This window comes from Podarcis filfolensis, assembly GCF_964270895.1.
Source record: "Podarcis filfolensis genome assembly, chromosome: 6".
NCBI classification, from domain to species: domain Eukaryota; kingdom Metazoa; phylum Chordata; class Lepidosauria; order Squamata; family Lacertidae; genus Podarcis; species Podarcis filfolensis.
In genome coordinates this window covers 66,204,283-66,220,696 of record NC_139609.1, presented here as the reverse complement: position 1 = coordinate 66,220,696, position 16,414 = coordinate 66,204,283, and the positions used below count along the sequence as shown (strand labels likewise).

Genomic DNA, 16,414 nt, shown 5'->3' with positions numbered 1-16,414 from the left:
CATATTCTGACAAGGAAGCAATGCGGAAGAAGAGCTGGGCTCGTTTTCAACCCAGCGTGCAAGTTTCCTATTTGCAGGGAGTTGTGCGTTTGTGGGTTTCCACGTGGTTTAAATGTGGTGGTGTTTTTAAAGGGGAAGGGAGGCCGTTCTGCCACCTCGCTCTCTTGCACCTGTAGATCTGGCCGCTGTTGGGATGCGTGGCGTGAAGGCCTGAATTGGTGCCCAAACTTACGGTACTCTGGGGATCTGTTTCCACGAGCGGGGCTGAGCGACGGCGACAGGAAACTGCCGTGAATCCTGTGATCATTTTGGACAAGAGAGCGAGGCGTCTTCCGGGACAGGGGGCCTGGGGCTGGTCTTCTTCTCCGGGCAGCTGTTCAGGGCGCCTCTTTTCCTGTCCGCTGAGCCCGGGCGAGGGACCCCGAGGCGTCTCCGGCTCCGCTCCGCGCGCGCGCTCCCTCGGCCCCGCCCGGCACCTGCCTCCTCCTCGCAGGCCCCGGCCCCGCCCTCGCAGCCGGGCAGCCACCGCGGGCGAAGGCGTCTGTTAGCAGCGGCGAGCTGTTGGCGAAGGAGCGTGTGGTGCCGCTGCTGCAGCTGCGAGAGAGACGCCGGCCATGGGGAGAGTGCAAGGAGGGATGCGCTGCGTCAAGTTCCTTCTCTTCATCTTCAACTTCATCTTCTGGGTCAGTGCGGGGCGATCGCGGCCGGGGAGAACGAGCCGGGGAGCAAAAGGCAATCGGGGACTACGGGGCTGTGGGAAGCAGTGGTCAAAGAAGCGGGGAGAGATTGAATGGGATTCAGGATGCCCGGGAAAGGCGAGCAGTAAAGTCTGGTGATGGAGCAGAGAGAGGCTGTTTCATAGATCGTGGAGCTGGGACCACGAGGGTCATCTAGTCCAGCCCCCTGCGATGCAGGGCTCTTTTGCCCAACGCGGGGCTCGAACCAACGACCCTGAGATCAAGAGTCTCATTCCCTGCTAACTGAGCTTTCCCGCGTCTCCACTTCATCGGAAAGCGCAAACAGAGTGAGCCCTTTGCTGTCAGCTAAGAATCTCGCTCCTTCAGGCTGCAAACCGACACGCTTACGTACGTGCTGATAAACTGTAGCACAATCCCAGCCAGCCGGTTTCTCTCTCCCCCTTGACCATCCTTCGTTGCACAACCCCCTACTACATGCCACCCTTCATGATCTCTTGAGCCTGCTAGAGCGAAATTGCAATAACATGGGCTGGTGTGCAACCGCTCTGCCCTGCGCATCCCTCTGCTTCTGATCACAGGGAGGCTAACCTAACAGCTGCTACATATGTGGGATACTTCAGTGGGGAAGGTCAGGCTTCCTTTCTCCGTCGGATCCTCTCTTTTGTAGATACTCTCTTTCTGCAATGGCTGTTTTGTGCAATCAATTTATGCAGCTATCAAAGTGGGGAGCAGGCAGGTACAAACTGGTCCAAAGGAAATGAAGCTGAGGTGTTCTAGTGCAAAGTGCCGTGTGAAGTAAGTGTGTTTTGAAGGAAGCAGTGTGTTACGGATCATCTGTCATCCTCATCTAACCCATGATATCTCAGTTACAGTAAAAAAACATATTGAGTGAATGAGTTACCTTTGTTAGAGTGTCTTTTCTGCATACGATCATCTTTTGTCTTTGGGGCAGGTGAGATCATCAGGGCAGGAGAAGTATTTGCCTCTGCAACCCTCTTGTGGGAAAATACCTATAACCTGCAAATTGTCTGCACCTACTGGCTGGCCATATGGTCACAGGTTCGTGAAGCCTAGTGCCACATTAAAAGCAAATAAAAAAGGCTGGAATCTACAAAAGCACAAATGCTGTATTGCCCCAATAAGCATGTGATTGTGATAGGGTTTAATGTCTCGCTCCCCTCCCCTGTGGGACATCAACCATGAAACCACTAACAAGTTTCTTAAATAACACTGACATGTGAGCATTGGTTAGAATTCTGTGAGCTTTTCTATTTGTGTCTCCGAGATGTGTAAAGCTTTGTGGCTTCTTGAACGATTTCCCCAGAGATAAAGTGTTACCCCTTGTGCGTGTTGTGGACCCTTCATATGTTTGGTCAAAAATGTATTTGCATCATTTGTGAGCATCCACCCTGTGAGCGATGATTAATGCAGGCCTCTCTTATTTGTGGCATGAGTGTGGATGCCACTATGGCTCTGCGTGGAAGACGTCCCTTTGTATCTGTAGAATGTCCAGAATGTTTTAAGCTGGAATTTCCAAGCCAAGTGCAGTACTCTGTGAATACATTTCAATGTCTATCATATTATGGAGCATGACACGATGTGTGGCTGTAGTTGATTAGTAGGGAATCTAGCCTTTCTTGGTTGTGATCTCCTGAACCTGTATACAATAAAGGCATTAATGGTTTGCCAGTCCGCTGCAGCGTGTTCCTTTTGTTCCAGATGTACTGAGGCAAATCACTTTTGCAAATATTAAAAGCAGAGGATATCCAGATAAGCAAGCAAGCTGCTTACCGACTCTTGTGCAGAATAGTGTACAGAGCACAAGTGAAAGGCAATAATTTTTAATATATTCTGACAAGCAATATTACAATATGCACTTTCTTCTGGTGGCTGTCAGAGTTCATGCAAATGTACAGAATCTGCTGCCTCTTATCTTTTGCTATTGTTGATGCATCACGGGAGACAATTGCACTCCAGTGCTGTGGAGGGGAAGGGTGCAACTTCAGAAGAATTCAGAAAAGCAGAAGCAACGGGGTGGGAGTTTTTGACATTGAGGTCACAATCATGGGGGAAGGGAAGCCTTGTTCTTTTCCACCCCCTATTTTGCTTAAATGGCTGCTAAAGATTCCTTGCTTGAGTGGTACCAGCTGAGAATATTCAACCTCTGAATAATGTCTTTAGCTAGAACCATCATCTGAGCAGGAAAGGTAAATTCCCAGAGACTGTCATCTAAAAAGGCCCTAAAACATAGAATCATAAAGTTGGAAGGGGCTCCTAGGGACATCTAGTCCAACCCCCTGCAATACAGGAATCTCAACTAACGCATCCATGACAGATGACCATCCATCTGTCATGCCATTGGGAAAGGCCTCTATTAAAAATGGCAGACCCTAAGAGATTTGCTGCCCTCCTCGATCATACTTCTGATGTATCCCCTGTGTAACACCAGCAGCAGCCTGCCCCATCACTGACTGGACAGGCTATACGTGAGAGGTCGCCAACTGTTTTAGGCACAGGGACACATTTTTGAGCGAGTGAATAATATAATTGTAGAGTTGGATGGGGCTCCAGTGGTCATGTAGTCCAACCCAACCTTGGGCACTGCTCTCTCCTGTCACTTCTTGCTCCCTTCCCCTGGATTGGCTCCTCTTCTCACCACTTGAAGACCATGCCAAGCTGAAGCTTGGATTCAGTTGATTTAATCTGAGCCGTGAAAAGCACATAGAGCTGAAAGACAAAGTTCCTCCTCTTTTCAAGGCAGAAAAGGGTGACCACTCACCAAGAGGGGCAATGAATGGGGGTGGGGGACACTCAGAGGCTTCATGGGCACTTGGAAATACCTTCAAGATGCTACTGCACCCAAGATGCCCTTGCATTGGTGACCCCAACCATACATGCTCCCTTGGTGGGCAGGATTGTTGTGGAAGCCTGGCAAGATGAAAGCCAAACAGTGCTTGCAGCTAGCTTTGACCAATACAGCTAGAAATGAGTTGTCTTTTTCACCATAAGGAGAGCCTGTGGACTAATTGTGTCTGGTTGGCCAGAAGTTTGTTTAAAATCTGCATTCAAGTTGCTGTTTGGCTGACTGGGCTAATTTATCAATAATTTGCTTTTGAAGATGGCAACAATCTTTAAAAGGTTTCCTTGTTCCATTGCCTAACATATTATTTGGAGAACTGGGATCTTCTTTCTTAGAAGTAGTTTTCAGTTTCAGCATCTCTGGTCACATGGTGAAAGGAACTATCACTGAGGGTATTGTAGGCCATGTAATGAATACAAGTTTGCTCTTTATCTTGTTAACCATAGCTTCTCATATTTGTGTATTAAGCATACCAGAATCTTGTGCTCTGCTGCACACTGACAAGAGTCTTTCCATTAGCAGAGATGTTTAGCCCTGAATTCCAAAAGAATAACATCACTTTAATTGCTGGTACTCTAGTTTATATCTCATGTAACACATCTCTTAGATCTGAGTACCAACATCAACCCGCCAGTAGAAGAAAATAGCTCTTCACTGAAACCATAGAAACAGCAAAGGAAATAAACAGCCACAATGGGGCACATTTGTTTATCCTTGACATTGTTTTGCTATCAACACTTTCCCAGAGCTGCATGGTTCTCTGTGCCCAGGCGGTGAGGTGGATTGCTAATCTAAAAGGAAGCAAAAAATAAATAACTCTTAAGGAACAGCTTGGGACTCTTCAATTATGGGCACACTTCCATGATGGCTTAAGAATGTCCATTGTGCATATACACTTCTATAACTTTACATAGACTCAGAGTTTATTTCAGTCCTTCTAAGGGCATCATTCCTTCATTTTGAAGGAGGAATTTGTTAGGTCTGCTTTTCACAGCAGACTGACCAAACTGACACTCCCAGACTTGCTTGTGAACTGGAATGCAACTCCCAGTTGGATTTTGCACTTGTCCGGATTTTGCGAAGCAGTTTTGGTGTGCAAAAAGTGTGCACAAAAATACTTATTTTATGTTCAAAATTCATATTTTCTGGGAAATATGTTCCTATTTTCTGAGAAAGTGCAAAATGTGCACAATTTAAATGTGGACTTTTTTTTTTTTTTTTGCATTCTTTCCAAAAAGCCCACACAATATTGTTTTCAACTTTTTCACGTGGCTTTCATTGTATATTTTTGTGTTTTATTGCTGTAAACCACCATATTTTTTTTAATTGCATAGTAATATATAAATATTTTTATGAATAAATAAAATGCAGTAGAATTGACCTGTGACTGTGCATCATTGAAACAAAAATTAGGATATTCAGTCCATCCCTAGCAATGCAGTACACCAGGAGTAGGGAACTGGAACTGACTGGTAGCCTGGATCCATATTTCAAACACCCATGGGTGAAGTTTGATGGTGGGGGCAGCGTTGCCCACCTATCAATCACCTGATGTTACAACATCAGCATCTAACTTGCTTTTCGCTGCACAGTTTGATTCCAAACTGCATGGGCAAAAAAATTCTGCACAGCACTGGGGAAGCCCTTTGCACATCATTATTGAAGCAGTGACAATCAGCTGATAGCAAGCACCACAAAGCCCATTTTATCTACCTCCCACTGGGCAGATGACTATGGCTTGGCCAGAACAAATTTGCAGGCTAATAGGGAGATGTGGTGGACCTGAGTAGACCTGCAAGCCAGAGGTTCCCCATCCATGCAGTATACAGTAGGGAGATAAGTATCATCCATGTGAAGTTCCAAAGCAGCATATACAACATAGTACAAACATATCAAACCTTTGCTTCAAAGAAACCTCAGTTCTGTGACCTGTAAAGCCCTTGCTTTGGCTGTCACCTTACAATATATCTTGCATATTTCTCCCTTCTCATCCTCTCTTTCCCATTCCAAACCTAGTTTAACATCATTATGAATCATCAAACAAGTAGAGGGTATGCTTATCAGATTTTCTAGTGACACCAAACCGAGTGGGTTAGCCAATTCCTTAGAAGTCAGGTGGGATTCAGTGCAATCTTGATAGGAAATGGAGTGCTCTGCATTTAGGTAGGGAAAATTAGGTGTACTGTACAAATAATGCAGCATGACTAGCACATGGGACAAGTGAAAATGATATTTAAAAAAAAAAAGAATCCTACCCCCAGTGCCCATGTGAGAGGGCTAAAAATGACTGACCCACCAGTCACAAAATAACAGTCCAAGGGAGGAGATGGTGACAAATGAAGGGGGAGATTAATATAAGCAGCTAGCAGCTGGTGACATTGTTTAGTGTTGAGATCTCAGCCTTCTTTGAGAATTGCAGAATTCTTTGCCATGGCAATCTCCATTCTGCTTTCCTCAAGCTAAGTATAACCATTGGATCTAGACATTGCATAACCTCCTCATTTTGTGCAGAATTTGCTTATCCAGAGGTTCTAAGAAAAGCAGAAGCAACTCATCTGTGCCCCCACTGCTGAGAAGCCAACATTGTGGGTCCATTCCACCAAACAAGTTGCTTCTGAAGAACTAAATATGCCTTTCCTATCATTTCTTCCCTTTTCCTTTTGCACTTGACTTTCACCCATGCCCATTCCGACACTGCTAGTTTCCCACCCCCCCCAGATCCTTTTACATTAACTTCTTCTCCTATAAAAACTTTCTTCCCTGTTCTGTTCTGTTATATTATATACACTGCTCTGTTATATATACAGTAAGTGGAATTCAACATTGTTCCATGACAAACATTCCATCTGCACAAGTGTTGCAGTTTGCCAGACTGTACAATCCCCTGTCTCCTCCTTCCCCATGCTCTTCTGGGGGTTCTCCCAAGACCCAGCTAAATTTGGGAAACACAGGGCACACAAAGGGAGGAAAATCCCATTGAACAAGCAGAAGTCCTTGCATAGGGCTTTCCCTGATGGGGTTCAGCCAGTGAATCTCACCCAGTATATTTTCTTTGCCCTTTGAAAATGGGGTGGTTGGGGTTCAAGCCTGCAATGCAAATTGCATCCTGAACAAGAGTCACTAAAGCTGATTCTGACATCTCATTCCAAAGAAACTTAGAGAGAAATGGAATCCCAACTTTAGTCCTCAGTTTGCTCAGCTAGTTCTGCAAATTAAGGGCATTTGCATAATTGATTCTGCTTCTGTTAAGGGCACTGAATCCCTGCCCCTTTGTTAGTGGAAGTCCTGCATACTCCTCATGGCTTCTGATGCTCCACCAGGACTGTCCATATTATTTTAATATTATATTTACAGTCATCAGGCCTAGAAACTTGATTTTTGGGAAACAAATTGATAGGCTGAGGTTGCCATCATCAGGGGTAGACTAGGGTGTTTCAGCAGCGCTCTGTGTGAGCCCAAAATTTGGCAGCCCCCTCACCTCTTGCTTTCTGTTCTGCTCAGTTCACTAAGTCATAATTGTGACATCCTGCAGCGCCCCCTGTTTGGTGCCCATTTCAGTGGAACCAGTCGCGCTGCCCTAAATCTGCGTCTGCCAGCATTCTAGATTGAGCATTCCAGCTTTTGAGCTTGCATGTATGCTGTGGTAAACTGCAGAATTCTCAGTGGCCCATCCTGTTTCTTCCCCTTAGCAAGGCATGTACACATGACACTGACACCTGACTTTCCAGAGGCCTGCCTGCAGTACTTGCTGGTGGTAAAAAAGGGGCACCTTCTGCCTCCTACTCAGTAATTGCTCCATCCAGCCGTTTCTGTTTCAGGATGTGGTTGGCCTATCATTTCTCTGCCCTTGTTGGATCAGTCAGTTTCAGGTTTCCAGTCAGCATGTGCAGGGCCAGTGCAAGACATTTTGGCACCTGAGGCAAACCACAAAATGGCACCCCTCCCCTTTCACCAGGGAAGATGGGGTGAGTGAAGCTCTACATCAGGAACAAGGAGAGAACGAAGATCCACACCAGGAATGAGGGGCAAATAAAGATCTACATCAGGAACTGGGAGGGCGGAGACCAGTAGTGCCTCCTATTCACCAAGAGGCCACTGTAGAGGCAGCATTTGGGAGGCTGCCGAAGAGAAAGCAGATCTGGCCTCCAAGGAGCATGCCACAGATGCCGCTGGCACCATAGCAAAAACAGCAGGCAACACACTCCTTGAAGGCCAGATCTGCTGCCCCTGAGAATGCTGCTTTCTGAGGTGGTCACCTCACCTTGCCTCATGGGTGGGCCGGCCCTGAACTTTCAACCTGAGATGCTTTCAAGCCACTGCAGTCTCTCCAGTCTACCAACGGTTTCTTTAGGGAAGTTAAGGAGCACTGTATATTAAATGGAAATGACTCTCTGTTAAAAGCACTCAATCTACCTGTCCATCATGCAACTATTTCCAGTGGCATTTCTGTCAAATTAAAAAAGAAACGTGTGGTTGGAGGCTTCTCACCCAGTCAACAGCTCTTGAGTTCAGTATGTAGAACCTCTTGAGTTCTAGTTACAGATAGGTAGCCGTGTTGGTCTGCCATAGTCAAAACAAAAAAAAATTTTTTCTTTCCAGTAGCACCTTAAAGACCAACTAAGTTAGTTCTTGGTATGAGCTTTCGTGTGCATGCACACTTCGTCAGATACTCTTGAGTTCTGTTGTGTTCTCTGCTTGGAAATACAGTTGTACCTCAGGTTAAGTACTTAATTCATTCCGGAGGTCTGTTCTTAACCTGAAACTGTTCTTAACCTGAAGCACCACTTTAGCTAATAGGGCCTGCTGCTGCTGCTGCTGCTACTGCTGCTGCTGCCACACCGCCGGAGCACAATTTCTGTTCTCATCCTGAAGCAAAGTACTTAACCCGAGGTAATATTTCTGGGTTAGCGGAGTCTGTAACCTGAAGCATATGTAACCCGAGGTACCACTGTAAATGACTGAAAGAGAAAAATACAGAGCCATCCATAGCACTAATAGGTTCAGTTAAGTTCTAGTTATGGGCAGGAGGAGGGAGAGAGAGGGAGAGAGTAACACACCAGCACTCAGAAGGTGAATTGCTCACCTTGACCTTATTACATCATGGTAGTGCAGATAGAGTGGTGCAGAATGAAACCATTGGCTCGGATATTTGTAGACAGAATGTCACACCAGTGCTGGTGTGGAGATGGAGATCAACCTCAGCCAGGGCTTATGAAAACTAAATTATGCATTCAGACACGAATCACAGCTCTCTGCATGTACATGGAATGGTGGGACTCTAACAGCTATTGTTTTCAATCACAGACAACATGCCTGCTCTTTACCAGCATGACTTGAGGGGGGTGTCAGTGTATAAATGTTTATTTTTAGATACATGGCAGTTAGGAGTTGGCCACTTCATAACCGACCATGATGAAATATCCCTCACACACTCTTCCTTTGTGTTTCTATAGCATCCCTACAAGACCGAAATGGCATTATTAACTTACATATTAGGACTGCCGATCAGAAGGCCCCTGCAACAGGGTGAATCCCCGCAACAGGGTGAGCTCCCGTTGCTTGGTCCCTGCTCCTGCCAACCTAGCAGTTCGAAAGCACGTCAAAGTGCAAGTAGATAAATAGGTACCGCTCTAGCGGGAAGGTAAACAGCATTTCCGTGCGCAGCTCTGGTTCACCAGAAGTGGCTTAGTCATGCTGGCCACACGACCCGGAAGCTGTCTGAGGACAAACGCCCTTGGCCAGTAAAGCGAGATGAGTGCCACAACCCCAGAGTTGTCCACTACTGGACTTAACAGTCAGGGGTCCCTTTACCTTTACCTAAAGTAAAGCATTAACACTGTTTGGCAACAGTTAGGCCAACAGAGTCACAGTACAGTGGTACCTTGGTTCTCAAACGTAATCCGTTCCAGAAGTCCATTCCAAAACCAAAGCGTTCCAAAACCAAGGCGCACTTTCCCATAGAAAGTAATGCAAAATGGATTAATCTGTTCCAGACTTTTAAAAACAACCCCTCAAACAGCAATTTAACATGAATTTTACTATATAACAGAGACCATTGATCCGTAAAATGAAAGCAGTAAACAATGTACAGTACTGCAGTTACACAATCAATCAGTAGCTGAACTGGGTTCCACACAGTCACAAAAACAAAAAAAAGGGCCACAAAAACAAAACCACAAGATAAATAGCAAAAACAGACAGACCTCAGCGTAACACTCAAAACAGAAGTATGGCACTCAAAACGGAGGTGTGATATTCAAATAAGAAGCGTAACACTCAAAACGGAGCATATTCGGCTTCCGAAAAAAGTTCGCAAGCCAGAACACTTACTTCTGGGTTTGCAGTGTTTGGGTTCCAAGTTGTTTGAGTACCAAGGCATGTGATACCACTGTACACTTAACCGTAAAGTGTAGTGCAGCAAAGATGACTAGGTAAATTGCAAGTAGCACTAGAGGAGGCTCTTGGTGGAGCAAGGGGTTGGGACAGCCACAGATGTTGCCACAGGGTAGTGCAGACAAGAAGCAAGAAAATCCCCAGATAGCTCGCATTTAATCAAAACGAGCCTTCACCTAAGATCTTGTTCACAAGTGCAGTAATATTTATTTTTTCTAAATCACTTTCAATTCAAAGACTGTTCAATAGATAACATCATAGTTGGGCCATGCCCTCAGGCTTGCTTACACTCTCAACAGAAATCACTTGACAACTTGCAGGGTCACAGCTCAACTGTCCCACACGGAGCTTCCATGCCACCTCAAAGACAAAACTTTTAAATGGAAGCCATTCATACATTCCACATCAGCACATCAAAGGGTAAAAGATCAATTGATGAGCATGTGTGAGTTGCCCTATTTTCCTCAGTAGTGTAAAGCAAGAGATCATCGGTTGCTTTTATCTCAGTGGTTCCTTTGTTTATTAAGTGTATTTCTTGGATGGATGCCAAACTGCCCCTTTCCCCCCATCCTTTCATGTTCCCCTGCCTTAGTGTTGTCATACTAGTGGCAGAGAATGAGGCTGAATGAGGTGGTAATATAGTAACACTTCAGCCTGCAAGCGAATGTTTCTCCATGTAAACCAAGACACTCTCTGCAAGCAGAAAGCTAGCAAGCAAAGCAAGGGGTAGGCTTGAACTCTGTTCCCCGATCTGTTGGTTTTCTATCAACAGGGAGGTTTTTAGATGAAAGAGCTATACAAAGCGATGATCTCCTACCTGCAATCTGAAGTGGTGCTTCCTCATTCTGCTCTATGTGTAGACTAGGGCTGCTCCTCAAGTGAAGCCATGGTGATGCCTTTCATTGCGCCCATTTTTATAGACACCCATATACCTGCTTTTGACATTTTAACAGAGTTCTTCATTGAGAAATAATAGGAAGATTGGCATGTACACATTCCCTACAAAATAAAAAAACTCTGTCTAGCATAGATATATGCATTTATCTAGGGGCATTAAAGTACGGTTTTCCTTCAGGAAGAATTTTGCTTTTCCTTCAGTGGCATCCAGAATTTATACATTTTTACATGATTATTAATTTCCATATAGGAGGAAGTAACATAGAAGTCTGTCCTGAGAATTTGTGGCTGCTATGAGACCGTTGGAGGAAAGCAATAAAATGAATATGCTATGTGTAGAAACCATCTTAGGTCCACCCCTTACATTTCTTAAGAATGTATTGTATCCCTTTATATATTACTGAAGCTTTAGGAATGAAGGCGTAGGTGAAATGCTCTCCCCAGGGAGGTTTGCCTGGCACATTTATTATATACCTTTAGGCACCTTTTCAACCAGGCCTTGGGCTGACTAGCTTCCTGTTAAATGTGTTGTGAGTGGGAGCATTGTTTTGTTTTGTTTTGTTTTGTTCTTGTTTTTTATGTATTTTCTGTTTTTATCTTGTATTTTTATGCTGTGAACTACCTTGAGAGATCTATGGATGAAGAGTGACATACACATTTTATAAATAATAATATAGAAAGTACCCACACTGGGCCCCTTGCCCTCTAGGCTTTGCAATGTAAATGGTAGTTATGCATACCTGGGAATCAAAATGGCAGCTCAGCCTTGTCTGTGGATTGGATGTCTTATTCATTTGTCAACTAATATGAGGAAATGTCCCTTGCCCCTACTTTTTTCTCTTTCTTAATATTACTGAAGTGCAAAACTGCTCTGGAGATTTAAGTGAAGGTTTCTTGGTGTTGCCAGCCAATCATCATTGTGCAGAGCAAGCTTGAGCTACAGGTATCTTGAGCATTTCCTCTTCCCTAATAGCTGGAAAGGAAAACTGCATTTTAAAAAAGTTATGTCTGTCTTCACCCTTAGTGTAGATTTTTAAAATTCATTCATCCCAGAACATTAAAGAAAATGTTTTCTACAAGTGTGCAGCTGTAGAAGGAGGAGGTACCACTGTTAATAACACTGTTTGAAACATTTCCCATAGCTGTCGAACTAAGCTTTTGCCTTCTGGGAACTTATTATTCGTGTGATTAAAATCTCATCTCTTAAGAGTTTCCTCTGCATTTAATACCATTTCCTTGCTACCTAGGGCGGGCACTGCTATGCAGTTCCAGTGATGCGAGGAGACTTTCATTACTCGTTTAAACAATGGCACTAAATCCCGTAAAAGGAACATTTTCTGGTGCATGCAGCAGTCAGCAATGGGGTCATGGAAGTGGATGAAAAAATCAATAGAAGTTGCAGGTTAAAGGGCATTTCCCAAGCTACTCATTTCCCCCCTCTTTTTTGCTAGCAGGACTTTGTACACAGCTTTGACAAATATATTGATCTAGCTAATTCCAGCCTTGCATCGCAAAATTTTGCACTTGCTGCAGCCGCCATCATCGCCACAGGTGCTCCCAGTGACGTGTTACACCTTTTCTCCTGCTGCAGCCTTTGCCACTAATTAGCACTTTGGCTTGCGTTTGTTTTACTGTTTACTGCCTTTGGAGATGTGTTGATCCTCCTCTGATTATTTATTGCAGAACTTCTGTGCCTTTAACAGATGCATCATAGGAAGTAATCATACAGGATAAGTTTTCTAAAGCACGGAGCAGGCCAAATGTCAAATACCATATGCCATGCATATACAGTGGTACCTCGGGTTACATACGCTTCAGGTTACATATGCTTCAGGTTACAGACTCTGCTAACCCAGAAATAGTACCTCGGGTTAAGAACTTTGCTTCAGGATGAGAACAGAAATCATGCTCAGGTGGCGCAGTGGCAGCAGGAGGCCCCATTAGCTAAAATGGTGCTTCAGGTTAAGAACAGTTTCAGGTTAAGAACGGACCTCCGGAACGAATTAAGTACTTAACCCGAGGTACCACTGTATGCCTCCTGTCTTCTGTCGAAGTATGCCAATAACCTGTGCCAAAGTAAATCTAAAGTGCCTTGGTGAAGCAGGTGGGGGGCGGATTTTTGGTGCCGTTGTTGTTGTTGTTGTTTAGTCGTTTCCGACTCTTTGTGACCCCATGGACCAGAGCATGCCAGGCACTCCTGTCTTCCACTGCCTCCCGCAGTTTGGTCAAACTCATGTTCGTAGCTTCGAGAACACTGTTCAACCATCTTGTCTTCTGTCGTCCCCTTCTCCTTATGCCCTCAATCTTTCCCAGCATCAAGGTCTTTTCCAGGGAGTCTTCTCTTCTCATGAGGTGGCCAAAGTATTGGAGCCTCAGCTTCAGGATTTTGGTGCCATAGACTAACACAAAAGCTATTGGATTTTCTGTCCTGTAGAGCAACCTCTCCCAACCTGTTGTAGTCCAGAGGATCTGGAGGGCACCAGGTGGGAGACAGCTAGGCTGTTTTGCTCTTGCTCTTCCCACCAGGATTGCACTTGATGGTCAGAGAACTGTGGCTCTTCTAGAGTCTGGTGAGAAACCGCCATCATAGAAGAGGTTACTAATCATTATGGCAGGATTCCTTAATTGCACTCTCTGATTCCAAATTCTAATGATTCTGAGATGGCAAATGGGAATGAATCCTTTCTTCCTTCTCTGGAGGCTTAAGGAAAGTGGGACGCGCAGTCTTGCGATGAATCTTTCATTTATATTTGGAAGGCAGTCAAAGTGCAATGTGTGCTCATTCAGTAGTTCCATAATTTTGAGTTTTTAAATAAAGACTAAAAGATCTACTCCCTGGTAATATAGATCTAGCATGGCCAATGTGCGGCCCCAGCCAGCATAGCCAGTGGTCAGAGATTATGGGAGCTGCAGTCCAGCAACATCTAGAGGAAGGGGCGAACCTTGGTAATATGCCGCCCTTTTGTGAGGCCATTTGACACCCTCCCCCCAGCCCTCATGGCACCGGCTTAATCTGGGGTTTGGGAAGAAGGCATGAGGCTCTGGCAGGGTCCTAGAGCCCTCCTACCTCCTTCCCAAGGCCGCTTGTCTAGTTTTGGGAAGAAGGATTCTAGGACCCTGTCAGAGCCCTCACACAAGGCTTTGAACTGCACCTTCCTCGGCTGCACACCACTACCCTACATCTGCTTCTGCTGGAAGGCCCCACATTGGCTGTCCTGTTATAGATTGCATCAGAGGGCCTAGAAACTAAGGCAGTGGGGTGACCTTTGGGAGAATATGTCCTTTCTGATACACATGTGCATATGATTGTGACTTGTATGGCTAGGTTAACACAGAGGCATAGCGTGGGAGGGGGCTGTGGGGGCCATGGCCCCGGGTGCAATTTTAAGAGGAGGCCAGAAGGAGCTGCAGAGCAATCGATGAAAATTTGATGGGTGTTTGTTACAATTCAGCAATAAATTGTGGGCTTTCCCAGGGAAAGTAGTGGGACAAAAGAAAAAACCTCTCAGACCCATGCCTAGAAATCATGGGTCAAACAAAACTGTGAATGATCCCTGTCAGAAATGTAAGTAACACATGTCAGGAAGTCAGCACAAAAATAAATGGTTTTGTAGCTGCACCTACAGTTTAGCTGATTCCCCCATTTGTATGGTGGAATGAGGAGACAACTTGAATTTCTCCCAAGAGATTGCTGTGCCTAGATTCCATTCTAATGGCCCATCAAGCCCATTGCAAATTCTTCCCAATTGCTTTCCATTTTATTTTGTTGCTTAAATGAAACTTTAATGCAGCCCTGAGTCTGGTTACGAAAGCAACTTGCTTTCGAAAGCAACCAATACCATTGGATGTTATTCAAAGCAGTGACTCTCTCTGCAGCTGCCCTATTCTGAGTGCATGTGCTTTCCTGTTTGGAATTTGAATATACAAAAGCCTATGGGTGGCCTGCAAAATCTTATAGTGCAGGTCACCTGCTCAAACCAATATGTAGATCTGTCTTAACTTAAGCTCCACATTTGCTTCCTTCTGTTCCAAGGTTGCCGTGTGAGGGATTGCAATGCTGAACCCTCAGAGCCCACATGACACCTTCTCTATGGACTCATTTCAGTATTCCAGCAATAAATTTGGCAGCATAGAAAGCGTCCCGGAAACCCCCCCCCCTCACACACACACACACATTGCCATCTCTGCAACAAGCTATCTGTGCAAAACCTTCAGGGGATCAGCATGGGCCTCAGCACTGATGCCTCCATGTTTTTTGACTATGGACATTGGATGTGTATTATAAAAGGTAAAGGGACCCCTGACCATTAGGTCCAGTCGTGGCCGACTCTGGGGTTGCGGCGCTCATCTCGCTTTATTGGCCAAGGGAGCCGGCGTACAGCTTCCAGGTCATGTGGCCAGCATGACTAAGCCACTTCTGGCAAGCCAGAGCAGCGCATGGAAATGCCATTTACCTTCCGGCCGGAGCGGTACCTATTTATCTACTTGCACTTTGATGTGCTTTCAAACTGCTAGGTTGGCAGGAGCAGGGACCGAGCAACGGGAGCTCACCGCGTCGCAGGGATTTGATCTGCTGACCTTCTGATCGGCAAGCCCTAGGCTCTGTGGTTTAACCCACAGCGCCACCCGCATCCACAGTTTTTTGACTTTGAACATTGGATGTGTATTACAGTTCAAGATTTTAAATATGTTTTAGCCCACGCTTCCTCACAAAATGATCCCTGGGTAGGGTACAAATCTTCACTTGGACATGAAGCAGCCTCTCAGCCAAACCTGCCTCACAAGGTTGCTGTGGGGATTAAATGAGGAGGGGGTGGAAACCAGCTCCTTGGAGAAAAAGCTGGGATATAAATGCAGTAATTAAATAGAAATCTGATGTCCCATTGTAATGGGGATCTGCCAAGGGTGAAATAGACCATCACTCAAACCCTTAAGGGGCAAAGTAGTGTTGTGAAAAAAATATTACAAAGACACTTATGGCTTTGTTCACACTTCTGTGCACCCCATGCCAAAAAGCAGTGGGGGTTGAGTGGTTTTCCATTTGCCGCATTGCTTTCCCCAAGAAAACCCACTGTTTACTGCTGAATCCACAGAAGAAGAAGAAGAAGAAGACGAAGACGAAGAAGAAAACAATTGACGTTTGTTCCAATTTAGCAGTGAACAGCCGATTTCCCCAGGGGATAGCAGGCAGGAGAAGTGGAAGTGTGGACAATCCCTAAGTCCTTGGGACACACCCACCCACATCCAGGGGAAATGGAAATCCTGTTTGGGGAAGGGCCATAGCTCAGTGGTAGAGCATCTGCCTTGGTACACTTAAGAACATTTAACATATAATTAAGACCTCAAAATTCCTATCACACATGCAAGATATCCCAGGTTCAGTCCCCAGCAACTCTAGGTGGGACTGGGAGAGAACCCTGCATGAAACCCTGGAGAAACCACTACCAGTCGATGGAGACACTACGGAGCTAAGTGGACCATTGGCTTGTCTTGGGGCTCATCCACACTTCACTAGGCCTGCACCTAGAGAGCACAGGTCTGAGAGGTTTCCCACTTGTCCCCTGCT

The 16,414-nt window shown here is 45.4% G+C and overlaps 1 protein-coding gene across 1 annotated transcript in view; it reads left to right on the top strand.

The window, feature by feature from the left end:
* The first annotated feature begins 339 nt into the window (after positions 1–339).
* TSPAN2 (tetraspanin 2) overlaps positions 340–16,414 on the top strand; it is a 71,879-nt gene continuing 55,804 nt past the window's right edge. The window contains exon 1 of the mRNA XM_083617622.1: positions 340–683. Coding sequence (XP_083473748.1) covers positions 615–683 — 69 coding nt within the window. The 5' untranslated portion in view covers positions 340–614. The remainder of the gene's footprint in view (positions 684–16,414) is intronic.